This window comes from Procambarus clarkii, chromosome 7, assembly GCF_040958095.1.
Source record: "Procambarus clarkii isolate CNS0578487 chromosome 7, FALCON_Pclarkii_2.0, whole genome shotgun sequence".
Classification (NCBI taxonomy): Eukaryota; Metazoa; Arthropoda; class Malacostraca; order Decapoda; family Cambaridae; genus Procambarus; species Procambarus clarkii.
In genome coordinates this window covers 23,251,841-23,271,972 of record NC_091156.1, presented here as the reverse complement: position 1 = coordinate 23,271,972, position 20,132 = coordinate 23,251,841, and the positions used below count along the sequence as shown (strand labels likewise).

At 41.5% G+C, this 20,132-nt stretch overlaps 1 protein-coding gene across 1 annotated transcript in view; it reads right to left on the bottom strand.

The window, feature by feature from the left end:
* The window catches only part of LOC123761449 (high-affinity choline transporter 1-like), a 1,078,813-nt gene that overhangs the window by 483,480 nt on the left and 575,201 nt on the right, over positions 1-20,132 (bottom strand). Inside the window, exon 7 of the mRNA XM_069313981.1 lies at positions 729-889. Coding sequence (XP_069170082.1) covers positions 729-889 — 161 coding nt within the window. The remainder of the gene's footprint in view (positions 1-728; positions 890-20,132) is intronic.

Here is a 20,132-nt window from a genome sequence, read left to right as displayed (position 1 = left end):
GAGAAGAGTTCATACTCAATGTCTGAGGGTGCGGCCTGGCTATGGCGAAGCACCTGACCCGCACGTCTGCTCTGCACAGAGGTTGGGAACAGACTGGGGTGAGGTGGTGTTGGGTGTGGTGGTGCTGGGTGTGGTGGTGTTGGGTGTGTTGGTGAGTGAAGCACACACACGGTCCCACGTGAAGCACACACACGGTCCCACGTGAAGCACACACACGGTCTCACGTGAAGCACACACACGGTCCCACTTGAAGCACACACACGGGTCCGCGTGAAGCACACACACGGTCCCACATGAAGCACACACACAGTCCCACGTGAAGCACACACACACGGTCCCACATAAAGCACACACACACGGTCCCACATGAAGCACTCACACAGTCCCACGTGAAGCACACACACAGTCTCACGTGAAGCACACGTGAGAACAACATCAGACTTAACTAGCCTTGATGTAGAACAGAAAGCAACAAGTGCTCTTCCTCGTCAGGTAAATATACCAATGGTACCGCCTACCCGCCGAAGCCGTCAAAACAATGCTACATGTAAAAAATTCAACTGGACAGTTTCTCAGGAATAATGGGGGAACAATTGACAAGCTGGCGGCTTCCTGTCCCTGTCGCGACCACTGTAGATGGTGGTATTCAGGTAAATACAAACATGCATGAAATAATTGGATACATAAAGCATTACATGAGGTTAGTCAGCAGAGGGTTGGTGACTGACCAGGCCCAGGAAGATGGAGAAGAGCATGATGACGTCTCTGGTTGTGTCGGGGTAGGCGACGGGGTGGAAGCCGTCGAAGAGCGCGCACACTACAACGACGCTGCCCGACAAAAAGATGGTGACCGTGGTGTTCATGTCCTCGATGATGGCCAGCGTCGACCCTGAGGAAGAACACCCACTGTTATACTGGTTATTTATGTCCAGGATGACGGTCAGCGTCGACCCTGAGGAAGAACACCCACTGTTATACTGGTTGTTTATGTCCAGGGTGACGGTCAGCGTCGACCCTGAGGAAGAACACCCACTGTTATACTGGTTGTTTATGTCCACGATGACGGTCAGCGTCGACCCTGAGGAAGAACACCCACTGTTATACTGCTTGTTTATGTCCAGGGTGACGGTCAGCGTCGACCCTGAGGAAGAACACCCACTGTTATACTGGTTGTTTATGTCCAGGATGACGGTCAGCGTCGACCCTGAGGAAGAACACCCACTGTTATACTGGTTGTTTATGTCAAGGATGACGGTCAGCGTCGACCCTGAGGAAGAACACCCACTGTTATACTGGTTGTTTATGTCCACGATGACGGTCAGCGTCGACCCTGAGGAAGAACACCCACTGTTATACTTCTTGTTTATGTCCAGGGTGACGGTCAGCGTCGACCCTGAGGAAGAACACCCACTGTTATACTGGTTGTTTATGTCCAGGATGACGGTCAGCGTCGACCCTGAGGAAGAACACCCACTGTTATACTGGTTGTTTATGTCCAGGATGACGGTCAGCGTCGACCCTGAGGAAGAACACTCACTGTTATACTTGTTGTTTATGTCCAGGATGACGGTCAGCATCGACCCTGAGGTTGAACACCCACTGTTATACTGGCGGTGAACACGGCCACCTTCTACTTTCCCAAGGGACCCAACACAGCCAGAGACCAGTAAGGTCCGTAGATCTGATCTTCACAAACAATGAAGAAGTAATGATGAACATTACAGTCTGGGACACCCCATACTCACACAAACTCACATCAATACTTGTAATAGGTCTAAATAAAGTATCAAGCGAGAATGGTTATTCAATAAATTAAATTTAATAATAATAGGTTAGACTGTAAGCAAGAAAAAAAATATGGAACTTACATACATTTAATTAAGAACTGTTCAGATAAAAATACCACACAAGAAATAGAACAACTGACTGTCGAAGCTTATAATGTCAGCTTGGAATATGTTCCTTTGTGGAAAGTCAGAAAGAGAACCAGCTTAATAAGAGAAGAGAACGCAGACGGCACTACAAAAGAAGGAACAAATGCAGGCGATGAGTCACAATAACGTGGCTGAAGTATGTTGACCAGACAACACACTAGAAGTTGAAGGAGCGACGACGTTTCGGTCCATCCTGGACCATTCTCAAGTCGATTGAAATAAATAACAAATAACGGAAATGCTTAAGCAGACAAGAGTCTCTCAACAAAGAAAGAATAATGTGAAGACACTGAACAGAGACTAAAACGAACATCAGAGTGAAGAAATGCAACTAGGACAGAAAGTCATGCAAGCGGTAAAGAAAAATACAATATATTTCTTCACATTTGTGAAATCGAAATAAAAATATTCCCACGGAATTGGACCTGTAATTACAAGTGAAGGTTCATGCACAAATTGTGGGAAATTTTTACCCACCATATCTAATAATCATCTAAGAAATGTATAATTTCTTTATCATTTCTATATCATATCAAAATCATATCTAAATCGTATCAAAATCATATTAGAATCATTATAGATTCATTATATAGCTTGATCCTAGATGACAGTGTCCACATGAACACGTGCGCAACGGGGCCCTTTTGATGCCTACGTGACTTTGTACATGATCTCTCAAGGATCCAGAAGCTTCTAGAAGGATTTGTTAATTAAAAAACTATTGGAACATTTATTCAACATCCCGTAGGGATAATATCGAATCCTTAATAAGATTCAGTGGTACTTTCAAATACTACTTATAATCTTTAAATCTTATATCTCATTATATTATAATCACATCTTATTTCAATAATAAGTCTAGACTGTAAAAATAATCGATCAATATTCATAGAAGGCTACCGTGCACAGAGAGCATGGCAGGGCGATGGGGGGGAGTGAAGCGCCCACCAACAAAGCCCGAGGCACTTCATGTTTGTTTACAACTGAGTGAACAAGTGACTGATCCCTAGCGAACATTACCAGCTCAAGGACACCTTATCTAATATTTTTATCGCCAGTGAACACTCTCTAGAACTGGGGGAGTACCTGGACAATATCTACAAGGAAAATCCTAGAACATTTATATAAAATAAGAGTGTATAGTGGAGATCACGGTGACACGGTTTCCTCCACCTTCATTCTTTATCTTTATCAAATCATTCTTCTGCAACTGCAGGGATAATCACGTAGCAACGCTACCAGATCATCAAACAGCAACGCTGTAGCAAAATATAGTGCCTAAACTCGACAAGAGAGTTAATCAGTCTGGCAAACTTGTCAGACAGGCACCCGGCTTCAGATAAGTATATTGAAGTTTATTACAGTAGCGTATTAATTGGCCAATTGTATGCTTGTATAACTTTAATATTCTATAAATCTGTCTGTCGGTAAAAAAGTGAGGCAACGCCTCATTTTTCAGTAAGTTTATTAAAATTGTAGTGTAGCTTTGAATCTTATCCAAGCACTGAACCTCATGAGTGTCCAATGTGTCAGAAAATAATTCAGCCTCAATAAGTAAAAACCTCACAAGTGTCCATAGTGTTGGAAAAGATTCAGTCAAGCTAACTGTAGATAAATTGCATAAATACATTGCATATATACTTGAATATATAAATTAAGTTATCAATTGCTTGCTTAGTTAATTTTTAAGTTATCATATAAGTTCATTTAATTGAATATAATTTCTAGTACTTAGTTAACAGTATTTAGACTTCATTTAAGGTCATTTATTATACTTTTACAATTTAATTTGTTGTTTATAGTATAAGTACATATTGGCTGTTAATAGTTATGGTGCTAGGTTAGACTATGTATGTTTAAATCCCTGATTTAAACAGAGCCAGTGTTCAGTCAGATAACTGAATTTATTAAATCTTATCCTTGTATAAAATACAAGCTGATGTGAGATCCCTGTCTACAGGTGGATTGGAACTTCTATCAACAAAGTCATTCACCCCACCTGTCCCTTACAGCCCACAGTCTGTCATTAGGAAAAGAGGAACTAGGATTTACAACCCTAGCTAGAGATTTTAATTGAATTAATTTGCAGACAGAAATTTTTAATTTAGTTCAGTACAAGTCCCTGGTAGTCTCCTCTTATATCAATCCCAGCAGGTTTTTCCCACATTAATGGTCCTTCGAACCTAGATATTATTGGTCCTTTGTACCTAGATATTTAAGATCATTCGTTTACCGAATATTTCAATGCCAAATACATAAGAAACGTCTTGATTTTGCATTGGAATAATTCTTACATATTCTAGCCTAACCTAGCTATCAGCCAATATTTATCATAGCTATATATCTAAGTAAGCAAATAGTTTGCAGTGGCTTAAGCCACCATATCCATTATGTAGTAAGCATTCATAGCATACTAATATTGTTTTGTGTTAAGAAACCACAGTAATTAAGTATATCAGTGTCAAAGACACAACTGCATCTTAATCATATTATTACCTACCTCATTGTGGTAACATTACATATATATTTAAGAGTATTATCTAGCATTATCTCTAATCTACTGATTTTCAGAGCTGCTCATTACATAATATTCTTTAAAAAAGTGTTATCATCACTGTAAGAGCATTTCATTACAATCTAACTATAATCAACTATATCATACCCTATTACAGGTAAAACCAGTAGACACCCTACTGTATTTTATCAAGCAACTATTAGGGTAACAGATCTTGTAATAACTTTGCAAAAATAGTGCCATTTACTATTTTTAAAAAATTATTACAGGATTTACCAACTTGGTGCATTCGTGCATTCGGGTCACAAATCAAATTATTACAGTACTTTTGATAATTGAACACCTGCTACAACCAGATTCCAGGGAGGAAATGAAGGACGATCTTTGGAATCATTACCTAAGTAGACAGGAAAGCTCATTTATCAAAATACATTAACATCAAACATATTCATCAGAAAAAAAGAAAAAATATCTCGGAATCTCCGAAACTCGGAAAAGGTCAAAATGGCTAACAATATTCCACCAGCAGCTGAAACAGGAAATAGGAGGACACTTAATGGTCTGCAAGATCACCTAACTCAACTGATTGACAAATGTCAAAAGTTGGCTAGACAACCATCTCCTGATTTAATAATTCTGAATACCAGAGTAAAAGCAGCTGTGGATAAGTATGAACAAATCAAACGCCATGCAGAGATTTATCTAACAGAAATGGCTAATGCAGATTTAACCTGAAGGGAACTTCAGGAAATTGTCGTTGAAGTGACAATGTATGAAGATAAAATCCAAGATCAACTTGATCCTTTAATCAAACAAATATCTCAAGCAGGAACCCAATCCAATGTGAGCTCATCCACTCAACAGAGCAATGCAACTATCACACATATAGCCGCAGAGCTCCCAAAGGTACAATTACCATATTTTGAGGGCAAGGATGAAGACGATTGGGATACCTTCTGGAGACACTTTGATTCTATAATAAACTCCAAGACCTCTCTCAAAAAGGCGACAAAGTTTCAATATTTGCAAGGCCAGTTACGGGGAGAGGCAAGGCAGGTCATTGCTAATTTGTCATTAACAGATGATGATTACGACCATGCCTTACAGTTGTTACAAGATAACTACAGTGATAAGGAGACTGCAATTGCACGTCTCTCATACAAATTATTGGATTTACCCTCTCCAAATAAAAGTTATGAGTCACTACAATCATTTCGATTGTCTATAGAATCAATCATCAAAGCCCTCAGTACAAAAGTACCTGTAGGAGATGCAGAGTGGCTTATAAAGTTAATTATTCAAAGGAAACTTCCAAATAAGGTCATAGACAGCCTATGCACTCATTATAACACCAACATCTTATCACAAAGCCAAATCATTGATGGACTTCGAGCTTACATACAAAGATTACGAAGCCGAGGAAAACTTAGATCTCAAGAAAAAATCCCCAAAGGTGAATCCATGGACAAAACCAAAAATGTCCAAAATGGCAGTCAAAAATCAAGGCAACAAAACTCCTCTTCTGCAAAGTGGAAACAGAATAATGTTGGCTCTTATGCTATATCCCCCACAGTTAACAGAACTGTAGGAAACCAAGCTCCTAAGACAGATAAGACAAAAGGAGCTACAAGTGCCCCAAAATGTTTATTCTGTCAAGAAGCACATACCATTTATCAATGCACAGCTTATGAAGGCCGTGCCAGTCGAATCGATCGACTGAAATCTCTGAACAGGTGCATCCGTTGTCTACGGAAGCACGATACAAGTGAATGTAACACTCAATTGCAGAACTGCCAATATTGTCATAAAAGTGTACATCACACAGCACTCTGTGGTGATATTAACACTCAATCCAGATCACAGACTTCCAATAATCAACCTGCATCTCAGGCAAAGCCCAAAGATGATAATACCACCACAGCCGTACAATTCTGTACAGTAATGAGCAATGTCAACGACTTGGATACAGAAATTGTTACAACAGCAATATTGCCTACTGCACAGCTAGAACTATGCAATCAAGGAATTTGTATTCCAACTAGAGGCTTTTTTGATCAAGGGTCACAGAAAATCTTTATCAGTAAAAAAGATGGCAGAAGATTTACAACTTAAATCTTCAAAGCAAGTATCTACATCCATATCAGGGTTTTTTACTAATTCTGGTCGTAGAACCTTTCCAGTAGTAAAACTCATTGTCTGTCTAGGTACATCCCAAAGGAGAGTAGAAGCCATAGTAGTTGATAAAATTCCTACTGAAATGGAAGTGACTGGTCTGACAGCCACAATTAAATTCCTAAAAGAAAAAGGAATACAGTTAGCAGATCCTCTGCTTGATTCTGACTACATAGGGGATATCGGAATCCTGATTGGAGCTGACTACTATCATCGATTCATTCTGGGATCAGAAGAATCTATGGGTATGAATATACTCAAATCAGCAGGATGCATATTGATGACAGGACCTATACTAGATCTTGAACCTTCAACTCCTGAAAAATCACATCATACAGAAACTGTAATAGTGGCATGACTAGGCAAAGAACAGTCACCACTTAAAATCCCCCACATGATTGATGATGGATTGGAATCTGTACATCAATTGTGGGAACTTGATGCCATAGGAATAATTCCTGAACAACCAAGTCCTGATGATGTCTGTGCATACAATCAATACTTAGAAACTGTACAGTACCATGATGGACAGTACTGGGTAAGGCTACCATGGAAAATCAACCATAAAACCTTACCTACCAATTATCACATGGCTTATAGTCAATTTAAATCTCAACTAGCAAAGCTAAGAAAAAGGCCTGAGCATTTAAAACTCTATCATGAGATTATTGCTCAACAATTAAAGAATAAATTCATCGAAATCGTGGAACATGACAATAAGCAAACAGGCCATTTTTTACCACACATGGCTGTAATGAGAGAATCAAAAACAACTCCTTTACGGATAGTTTTTAATTGTAGCTCTAAATCTGGACCCCAAGGAACCAGTCTAAATGATTGTTTGCAAACAGGTCCAAGTCTAACTCAGAAATTGTATGACATACTGTTGAAGTTTAGACTTAACAAATATGCGTATTCAGCAGATATAAGTAAGGCCTTTCTCAGAGTTGGCTTGCAGGAAGAAGATAGAGACTTCACTAAGTTTCTATGGGTAGAGAACCCAGAAGATGTCAATAGTCCTATAGTGACTTTCAGATTCTCATCAGTTCTTTTTGGGGCGACAAGTAGTCCATTTCTGTTGCAAGCAACTCTAGATACTCATCTGAAGAAATCATCAAGTCCCTGTAAGACTGAAATCAGTCAAAATCTATATGTAGATAATTTTCAAGGGACAGTTAACAGTACTACTGAACTGTTACAATTATATCAAGAGGCAAACAAGGAGCTACAAGGTGCCAACATGCCACTACAATCTTGGGCCTCTAATAATGCAACATTGAATAATCATATAGCAAGAGATTACCCTGAATATCACGTACCAGAATCACAAAAGGTGTTAGGTATGGATTGGGATTTAATCTCGGACACAATCACGATCAAATCCGTGCCAGTAAATTACAACATCACTACAAAAAGGGATTTGCTTTCACAAGTTAGCAAAGTATTCGACCCACTTGGTCTACTAAATCCTTTGACTATCAAGTGGCGTTTATTGGTGCAAGAAGCATGGAAGGCTAAGGTTGGTTGGGATGATCCACTACCAATCCAGTTACAAAAAGCTTGGATGGAAGTGGCTCAAGAACAAACTTTAGTTGAAAAGATAATCTTTCCGAGACACATAGTCGAGGAAAATGAAGAAGTATCACTACATGTATTCGCAGACTCGTCAGCCAAAGCTTTTGGAGCTTGTGCTTACTTAGTGACTTCTAATCAATCATATCTTATCACCTCTAAGGCCAGAGTCGCTCCATTAAAAAAGAGGACTTTGCCTCAGATGGAACTAACAGCACTGCTAACTGGCACACGCTTAGCAGTGCATATCAAACAAGTCTTGTCTACCATGAACATCAAAGATGTCATTATATGGTCTGACAATGAAGCTGTCTTACAATGGGTACGAAACGAGAACTGTCCAACTCCATATGTAAAAAATCGCGTCTCGGAAATTAAAGAAATTTCTGCAGGCTTTCAATTGTTGCATGTACCAACAAAGGATAATCCAGCTGATCTCTTACCAAGAGGTATGACATTTAAACAGTTTGCAAAGGCAGATATTTGGTTTCATGGGCCTCGATGGTTAGTGAATGGTAGTTGGCCTGAACAAAAGCCACACGTCATTACGACACAAACCATAACTACCACTAGGCAGCAAGCTCAAATATCAGTCTTGGATTGTACTCGTTACTCCTCGCTCATCAAATTAATCAATGTAACACAGAACGTGTTTCATTATCTCAGGAAAAGAGGTATAAAATACACTTTTCCAGATGCACTTATCTATTGGGTAAGACAAGCCCAGAGAGAAACTTATGGGAATAACTATGAAAATCTTCCGCATAAGTTAAAACACAATCTCGGTCTGTGGATAGACCAAGAAAATCACAACATTCTGCGTTGTGGAGGGAGACTTAAACACGCAGATATCAATCTAGATACCGTGCATCCATGGCTTTTACCAAAAAATCATTGGATCACAAGGTTGATTGTGTTACATACACATCAACAATTCATCAAACATGGAGGAGTGTTAGACACACTCACACAAATCAGACAGCAGTACTGGATTCCTCAGGGAAGACAGTCAGTCAAATCAATCTTAAAGAATTGCATGATATGCCGAAGGTACGATGCAAGAACTTGCTCTTATCCAGGGCCACCATCCCTACCAAAGGAACGAGTGGTCCATCTACAACCTTTCGAAACGACAGGAGTAGATTATACAGGAGCAATATATCTAACAGGGACTGCAGGTAAGCAACCTATCAAGGCATACATCTGTCTGTTCACCTGTGCTACCACCAGGGCAGTACATCTAGAGGTAACACCCGATATGACTGCTCAATCATTTATTCAAGCTTTCCGCAGATTCGCAGCACGCCGATCATGCCCTAAGCTGATGATTTCAGATAACGGAGCAAACTTGGTAGCTGGAGAAGCATGTCTACGGGAAATCTGTTCCCATCCTGCAGTTACTTCCACACTGGAACAGCGTCATTGCAGATGAAAATTTATCCCTCCGAGAGCCCCATGGCACGAAGGATTTTATGAACGGTTAATAGGAACTGTAAAAAGATCCTTGAGAAAATCTCTACACCGTCAGAAAATCAATCTTCAAGAACTCCAGACAGTAATCACGGAAATAGAATCAAGGGTGAATAACCGGCCGTTGACTTACTTGTCTGAGGATCCTACTCAACATGAGCCATTAAGTCCTGCCCACCTAATGTATGGAAGACTTCTGACTCCAGTACCATCTCAAGTGGATGATGAGATCAGAGATCCCTCATATGTGGGTCAGAGCGAGTTGGTTCAGGGGTATAAGCATCTGTCCAGCATAATCCAAAAATGGAATGATGTTTGGACAAAAGAATATCTTACATCTCTACAAGAACATCACTATGGGGCCAATGTCCCACATAATATATCTAATCTCTAACCTGGCGATATTGTCTTGGTGGACAGTGATGGCCCTAGGGCTGACTGGCCATTAGGTAAAGTTATCTCAGTCCATCCAGATAGTCAGGGGATTTTGAGAATAGTCAAAATCCTGTCTAAAGGAACAACTTCCCTGAAGACATTGGACAAACTCATCCACATGGAATCAGTGAGCCAGCTGCAGTTAGATCCTGAGAGACCTCAAGACACTCTAACTCCACAAGACCCACAGACTCCTAATAGACACAATCGTCCACAACGGACAGCAGCACAAAAGTGCAAGCAAAATTTGCACTTGTATTATCAATCCAATGGAGAGTAAATAAATACATATGGTTACTATTGTCCTAAGTATTGGACTCTGTGCCAGTTCTCTCCCTCTGGAAGATGTGGGAAATTTTTACCCACCATATCTAATAATCATCTAAGAAATGTATAATTTCTTTATCATTTCTATATCATATCAAAATCATATCTAAATCGTATCAAAATCATATTAGAATCATTATAGATTCATTATATAGCTTGATCCTAGATGACAGTGTCCACATGAACACGTACGCAACTGGGCCCTTTTGATGCCTACGTGACTTTGTACATGATCTCTCAAGGATCCAGAAGCTTCTAGAAGGATTTGTTAATTAAAAAACTATTGGAACATTTATTCAACATCCCGTAGGGATAATATCGAATCCTTAATAAGATTCAGTGGTACTTTCAAATACTACTTATAATCTTTAAATCTTATATCTCATTATATTATAATCACATCTTATTTCAATAATAAGTCTAGACTGTAAAAATAATCGATCAATATTCATAGAAGGCTACCGTGCACAGAGAGCATGGCAGGGCGATGGGGGAGAGTGAAGCGCCCACCAACAAAGCCCGAGGCACTTCACGTTTGTTTACAACTGAGTGAACAAGTGACTGATCCTTAGCGAACATTACCAGCTCAAGGACACCTTATCTAATATTTTTATCGCCAGTGAGCACTCTCTAGAACTGGGGGAGTACCTGGACAATATCTACAAGGAAAATCCTAGAACATTTATATAAAATAAGAGTGTATAGTGGAGATCACAGTGACACGGTTTCCTCCACCTTCATTCTTTATCTTTATCAAATCATTCTTCTGCAACTGCAGGGATAATCACGTAGCAACGCTACCAGATCATCAAACAGCAACGCTGCAGCAAAATATAGTGCCTAAACTCGACAAGAGAGTTAATCAGTCTGGCAAACTTGTCAGACAGGCACCCGGCTTCAGATAAGTATATTGAAGTTTATTACAGTAGCGTATTAATTGGCCAATTGTATGCTTGTATAACTTTAATATTCTATAAATCTGTCTGTCGGTAAAAAAGCGAGGCAACGCCTCATTTTTCAGTAAGTTTATTAAAATTGTAGTGTAGCTTTGAATCTTATCCAAGCACTGAACCTCATGAGTGTCCAATGTGTCAGAAAAGAATTCAGCCTCAATAAGTAAAAACTTCACAAGTGTCCATAGTGTTGGAAAAGATTCAGTCAAGCTAATTGTAGATAAATTGCATAAATACATTGCATATATACTTGAATATATAAATTAAGTTATCAATTGCTTGCTTAGTTAATTTTTAAGTTATCATATAAGTTCATTTAATTGAATATAATTTCTAGTACTTAGTTAACAGTATTTAGACTACATTTAAGGTCATTTATTATACTTTTACAATTTAATTTGTTGTTTATAGTATAAGTACATATTGGCTGTTAATAGTTATGGTGCTAGGTTAGACTATGTATGTTTAAATCCCTGATTTAAACAGAGCCAGTGTTCAGTCAGATAACTGAATTTATTAAATCTTATCCTTGTATAAAATACAAGCTGATGTGAGATCCCTGTCTACAGGTGGATTGGAACTTCTATCAACAAAGTCATTCACCCCACCTGTCCCTTACAGCCCACAGTCTGTCATTAGGAAAAGAGGAACTAGGATTTACAACCTTAGCTAGAGATTTTAATTGAATTAATTTGCAGACAGTAATTTTTAATTTAGTTCAGTACAAGTCTCTGGTAGTCTCCTCTTATATCAATCCCAGCAGGTTTTTCCCACACAAATGACGACCATAGAAGACGACCACATAGGACGACCACAGAGGGCGACCACAGAGGACGACCACATAAGACGATCACAGAGGATGACCACAGAGGACGATCACAGAAGACGACTACAGAGGACGATCACCGAAGACGACCACAGAAGACGACCACAGAGGACGACCACCGAAGACGACCACAAAAGACGACCACATAAGACGATCACAGAGGATGATCACAGAGGACGATCACAGAAGACGACCACAGATGACGACCACAGAGGACGATCACCGAAGACGACCACAGAGGACGACCACATAAAACAACCACAGAAGACGACCACATAAAACAACCACAGAAGACGACCACATAAAACAACCACAGAGGACGATCACCAAAGACGACCACAGAAGACGACCACAGAAGATGGCCATAGAAGACAACCACAGAGGACGAACATAGACGACCACAGAGGACGACCACAGAAGACGACCACAGAAGACGACCATAGAAGACGACCACAGAAGATGGCCATAGAAGATGGCCACAGAAGACAACCACAGAGGACGAACATAGACGACCACAGAGGACGACCACAGAAGACGACCATAGAAGACCACAGAGGACGAAAATAAACGACCACATAGGACGATCACAGAGGACGACTACAGAAGACGACCACAGAGGATGACCACAGAAGACGACCACAGGACGGCCATAGAAGACGACCACAGAGGACGGCCATAGAAGACGACAACAGAAGACGACCACAGAGGACGGCCATAGAAGACTGTAACACGGGGAGGGCTTCTCTCGACTTATCTTTCCTTCTACTCCCCCTCTACCCGTATTCTTACTTTTTATTCTCTACAAGGGACTCCAAAACTTTTACTGAAGCCTTCTCCACGCCACGTGGTCCTAAGACGATTGACCGACTTAGGATTCTACAACCAGTATGACGTGACCTAGGCTTTGAGCAAAACCCTAGAGTCGCCTCCGCCGCCACCACCAGACCAGTAACACTAAGCAATGATCGAGGTCTGGATCGATCATGCTAATTAATCAACCCAGGGGCTTGATCCCCACTAGTAGGTTATAACCTCGGAAACTTGAGTGTGGAATTAATTAGACGGGGATGATGAATTCCGATTCGATGTTAGACTCGGCGCCCAATTCAACTCTGCCTCGGGTGGACCACGTGACCAGGACAAGTTCACATAAACACATGGAAACAATAAAAATGCAAATTATTAACTAATTAATTTATTAAAAGAAAACTAAAACAAAATCTAAATATGTTCACTCCCTGTCACTTTAACACTCCCTACTTTTCCTGAACGGCAATGAGTTGACTATCCCTATAAAAAAACTCATAAAGCAACTCTACCTTGGACGACCAGCTAGATGTTGGGGGCTGGTCTTGGGAGAGGTAAGATGGTTGACCTCTCCCAGTAGATCTGGAGTCCACACTGATTTCTCCTCATCTGGTCTTCCCCAGACTAGAGCATTGTATCCTTCCGCATAGTCTAAGTTTTACCAAGTTACTAGCAAGGTTTAAGTTATAACAATTAACCTCTGTTGTACTTAATTGATCCAGACTGGTTGAATTATTTTACTGAAGTTAAATTACACAAGCATCTAACGGCCGAGCTGTTCCCGTTCCCCAAAATGGTTAATTGAACTTTGAGAAATAGTAGACATGTCAACTCTGATTACCTATGACCGCCAGGTCACTCCGCCTTACAACTTAGATCTGATTCGTGACGTCACTGATGGTGACTTAACTCAATGATTAGAATACTCTTGATACTATAACCAGGAATATTATACAATACAATTTTAATACAAAATGAATAAAGGCTAATTTCTCTAAATAAGTGAATACTATAGGATGATTCATTATACGCAACTATGAACAGAGACGCCCGCCATTTGTGACTCAGACCTGCTAATCCCCAGGGGAATGTGTGTTGTAGAGGTCAGATCCCTACACGAAACTTCTAGAACCTTCTGGAATAATTCTCACAACCAGCCTAGTTTGTTACAACCCCCCCCGCACAAGCACTTAGTAAACCTTGTTAATTTGTTAAAAATCACGAGGTTTAGTATCCAAATCCACAATTCAACTCATGCCACAACCAAAAGCTAACCTAACTAATAAAATTTGACAATTAATAGAGTCCAACATCATAATAAATATGTTCACATTTCATAAATTTCTCAGCTGTCAACTGACAGCAATCCTCCAACATCAGGAAACATACATCCTACCCTTACTGACATAGCTAAATAACATGTCCCTACTCTATCATCAAAGACTAGCTATTAAACTCTCTTGGCTCTTCACTAGCCAAGTTCATGTGTCCTCTAGAGCTGGCCACACCGTGCTCAAACATAAACATTAAAGTTATATCTTCAGACTGAACTTGCAGTCATCCGGGAGCGTACTACGGAACTATCAAGTTCACATCCGTGTACTGACCACTCCCCATCAATGTCAACCTTGACATGTTAAGGAACACACCTAACGTTTATTACATGTATCTAAAAATAAAAAAATAAAAAATTCTATACTATATCACAGGTTTCAGCTAACTGTACAGCCAAGTGTTCTCACTCACTGTAAGAGTGTCAATGTTTATATTGGTCCGCCTCTCCTGTGTTCAAACATTCTGCAAAAGTATCACAACATAATTTTCCATAACCGTTTGTTCAGGGCTGAGACAATTACACAGGGGCTTCGATGTTAATCAATGACCAATTTCTAGAGTAAGATTTTCATATATTATACCAGAATTATTTTAAATCTGTTTTTCAACATTTAAAAAGTATTGTGATTCTAACTCTGTTTTTCAACATTTAGACAAAAGTGTCCAGATATTCTTTACACAGATGTTCAGAGCCACTTTGTTGTTTGTATCAATTGTTCATATTGAGTAATCGAAAAAAAAAATCGATGCTGCTGGATGCTGAATGTAGTCGCTGACGATGACGGTGTCGATCTTGCTTCTTCCCATGTGTAGACATCAATACCTGGTCCTCTTGTACTCCCATCCGGTACTCCTGAATGACGACAGAGTGTAGTAGAGCGGAGTGCCAAGTGACAGCTGTAGAATACTGTTACTTCGGCCATTAATCTTGCTCTCGACAGTCCACACGCCTTCATATCAATCACAGTTCACACGGCAGTCTTGATGTTAAACTTGACGTCGCAGATGACCACAGCAGAGCAGGACTGGATGTACCAATGGTGTCTCTTAGCAGGAGTGGTGTCAGAAGGTCGTAGAGGCGGGTTGCTTGTTTGCAGAACAGGTGAATCTCGTCTTCCATCATTGCTTATGTCATCTCCGGCGTTTCTTGATGTCACCAGGTTACTAGGCCGTAAACACCAACTGTGTATACCCTCGTACCGCCGACTTTAGGCCAAAGGAGACAATTTTGCGACCTTCTATTGGCGAGTCCCGGTACTCTGTAGGGAAACCGTGCCTTCCACCTGTGACCGCCTTACTTCTACTTTCTTGTTACTTCAGATGGCGTAATCATTAATCTTCCGGCGAAATTCTTGAGTACTGCTACGTGCTTTCCATTTCTTGACCTCTCCTCCAACACTGCTGGCATGGCTGCAGTCTTGACGACGCAGCAGGTGGGTAATGGTGATCTCGAGACAGCTACTCGGGCGTTGTATGGCACCTCCGGTGACTGCTATAATGTGGACAGCTCGCTGGCCCTGACAACCTCGTTAGTGACGTGAGGCGTCGGCCGGGTGACTCTTGGACAGTCACTCATCCCCCAAAGTAACTGATGTATGAGTTACTGGGTCTGGTGGGGGGAGGGCTTTGTGTAACGTGCCTCCCCCCTCGGTCTTTACAGACAAGGGTTCACGTGTGGCTGGAACAACTGGGTCGGTGTACCAATCAGACCTGGGAACAGACAGACACAACACAGCGGAAGCATAGATATACTCTGGGTTTGGTGGAGGTGGAACCCCAGAGCACGGTAAAAGCTGCTACCTGAGTTAAGTATAGACATAGTACACCTCATTGCCTTTACAGGAAAATCTAATGAATACTAAATTATACTAACCAAGGAAGTTACTTTACTGTATAGCGCGAGATCTCGTCACCATAGGGTGGCGAGACTGCACCTGACTACTGATGAGCGATGACAGAGGGTCATCCTCATCTTCTGACTCGTCGGTGAAGCAATGAGTCAGCACTGCTGAGTCAGGAACTAGACCCGCTGAAGGCAGTTCTAATTCCTCTCTAGCATGATAATGTTTCAATTTATTTACATGAATTGTCCTTTCCACCTGGTCCTCGAACACTCCTTTTATAACAAGATTAACCGGCCCCGCCCTTTTAATTACTCTATATGGTCCTCGCCACCTCGGAGCTAGTTTCCTGCTCTGATTGGCGGGCGCAGCCTCATTCACTCTCAATACGAGGCTTCCTTCCGTCAACTCAAGAGGGCGCACTTTCTTGTCATAAAAATGAGCATACCGAGTCCGTGCCTTCTTGGACGCTTCAGCTGCAATATTCCATGCATTTCTCATTTTTCCAAGGACCTCTGAAGGATAGTCCTCCCCGTATGCAACATTATGTCTGTTAAGCAGACCTGACGGGAAATTGCATGAATTACCAGTAAACAAATGAAGTGGTTGGGTGTTAATTGATTGGTGGATGGCAGTATTCAAGGCGAACTGAACATAGGGTAGGTGTTCATCCCAGGTGTTTGCGTCATGTTCAGCAAGGATTGCAAGCATATCCTTGACTGAACGATTAGTCCGTTCCGTCATTCCGTTTGCTTATGGGTGGTAGGCTGTTGTAAAAGCCGAAGTTGTTTCTAAAATCTTACAAACTTCTCTAAATATATTCCCATTGAATTCTTGACCCCGGTCAGAGACTAAAACTTTAGGAGGTCCGAATACAGTAACGAACCTAAGCAAGAACGCATCTGCAATCGTACGAGAATCCTTCTGAGGTAATGCAACTAGTGTAGTGTATCTAGACAGATGGTCAACTAGCACCTACACGTATCTGTTACCTGATTGACTGTGGTGTAAGTCAATCAAATCGGCCCCCACACGATCTAACGGCTCACGAATTTCAGGAAATTCCTGAAGTGGGGCTTGTACCTTAAGGGTGCCTTTCCTCCTCTGGCAACGAGGGCACGACTTCACGAAATTGATTACCTCAGAAAGTAATCCTGGAAAATAAAATAAAGACTTTGCTTTTAAGTGGGTTTTAAAGACCCCCGGATGCCCTGCAATTTTAGATGCATGCGCAAGCTTTAACGCTGATGACCGCAACGCGTCCGGAATAACGAGTTGAAATACTGCCCTATCATTCTGGCTATTCACATAATACAGGACGCCCTGTTTCATCTCAAAATCATGAATAGGTAACTTCTTTTTCTTCTTCGGGTATTTTCCTCCCTCTAAATACTCAATAGTCTCTTTCCATCTAGGCTCGCTCATCTGGTATTCTCTCATTTTATCTGATGGAATGGTTTCAATATTTTCATTAATCTGAACTGCCGCTATATTTCTACTTAGCGTGTCTGGCACAACATGGGCTTGACCAGGCTTGTACAAGATCTGGAATGAGTGGGCCGAAAGTTCGTGAGACCAGCGTGACATTCGTGGGCATTTCGTTCGCTTTTTAAATATGTGTGTTAACGCTCGATGGTCTGTGTAGATTACAAAATGCCGCTGAAATAGGTAAGGCTCGAAATACCTAACTGATTCTACTACTGCCAGTGCCTCCCGATCCGTAGCTGAATAACGAACTTCAGGTCCTTTGACCTTCCTACTGAAATAGGCTACTGGATGGGGTAAATTATCCGCATCTCGCTGAATTAAGCACCCGCCAATAGCAATACCGCTGGCGTCAGTGTGCACCTCCCACTCTTTCTCAAAATCAGGAATAGCCAATACCGGTGTCGTGATAAGTTGGTCTTTCAGTTTGCAATATGCCTCGTCATGTTCAGATTTCCACACAAACTTCGCATTTTTTTTGTCAGATCAGTCAGGGGTGCTGAAATGCCAGCGAAACCTTCAATATGACGACGAAAATATCCGGCCGCCCCCAAAAACCTACGCACGTCCTTTGCTGTCCTTGGAGTAGGCTTGTCAGCAATGGCGCGGCAAGAATCTGGGTCAGGTCGGATACCGTCTGGGCACACCCGGAACCCCAGAAATTTGAATTTCTGAGCCGCCAGGGTGCACTTCTGAACATTCAGCCTGAAACCTGCCTGATCTAACAACTTTAAAGTCTCAGTCAAGTCCCGTAGGTGTTCCTCAAACGTCCTGGAATATATCACAACATCATCCAGGTACGCTAAAGAATTCCTACCCAGTACCGGACTAAGAATGAAGTTGATGGCCCTCTGAAACGACGAAGGCGCTGTCTTCGAGCCAAACGGCATCCTACGGAATTGATAAGTGTGCCTACCATCCGAGAATGCTGTTTTTTTCCCTATCCTGTTCTGCCACCGGAATCGCCCAATACGCCTTGCTCAAAGCCTAGGTCACGTCATACTGGTTGTAGAATCCTAAGTCGGTCAATCGTCTTAGAACCACGTGGCGTGGAGAAGGCTTCAGTAAAAGTTTTGGAGTCCCTTGTAGAGAATAAAAAGTAAGAATACGGGTTGAGGGGGAGTAGAAGGAAAGATAAGTCGAGAGAAGCCCTCCCCGTGTTACAAGACGACCACAGAGGACGGAAATAGAAGACGACCACAGAGGACGACCATAGAAGACGGCCACAGAAGACGACCACAGAAGACGACAATAGAAGACGACCACAGAAGACGACCATAGAAGACGACCACAGAAGACGACCATAGAAGACGACCACAGAGGACGGAAATAGAAGACGACCACAGAGGACGACCATAGAAGACGGCCACAGAAGACGACCACAGAAGACGACCATAGAAGACGACCACAGAAGACGACCATAGAAGACGACCACAGAAGACGACCATAGAAGACGACCATAGAAGACGACCACAGAAGACGACCATAGAAGACGACCACAGAAGACGACCATAGAAGACGACCACAGAAGACGACCATATAAGACGACTACAGAAGACGACCACAGAGGACGACCATAGAAGACAACCACAGAAGACGTCCATAGAAGACGACCCCCAGAGGACGACAGAGAACAAGCAGTATGAGGACATGTTCAGCACCCTAATAAACAACATGAAAGTGGAAGGCACGGACAGCTTCTTTATGCATGACATCCAAACCCCTGAGAATCTCACTGACATTAACACTAACGCTGCACATTTTGAAAGAGAAAAGACAGCATGCCCATGCACTCGGCTCCGGGTCCAGACTCCTGGAACTCAATGTTTATAAAGAAATGCAAAGTGACAGTAGCACAGGCACTCAGTGTAGCGTGGATACATATCTTGGACACCGGGGAAATACCAGAAGCGCTTATATCAACGGATACAGCTGCCTATACAAGGGAGCAAAACATTGGCTAAGAATTATATACAAGTCGCACTAACAAGGGAGGACGACCACATAGCCAACGCTTTTGAGAGCATGATCATGAGTCAGGAGACCAATGACCTCCACAACCCAGGTCAACGAGGACTTAGAGCGGGAAGATCATGCCTTTCATAGCTACTCGTCTACTGTGTCAAAATCATTGATGCATTAGAAGAAAAACAAACTGCAGATGTGGTATACATATACTTCACAAAGGCATTTGATAAATGTGACCATGGAGTGATAGCCCACAAAGTGAAGTCAATAGGAATAACAGATAAAGTAGGACGGTGGATATTTATTCAGTTTTCTGTCAAACAGAACGCAAAGAGTGACAGTCAAATAAAGTCGAGTCCAAGCACTTTTAAAAGCTCTGTACCTTAGGGCATAGTCCTTGCACCACTGTTTTTCCTTATTCTTATATCAGATATAGACAAAAACCAAAGTTACATTGGAAAACTACGAGCTGATATTAATAAAGCTTTTCAT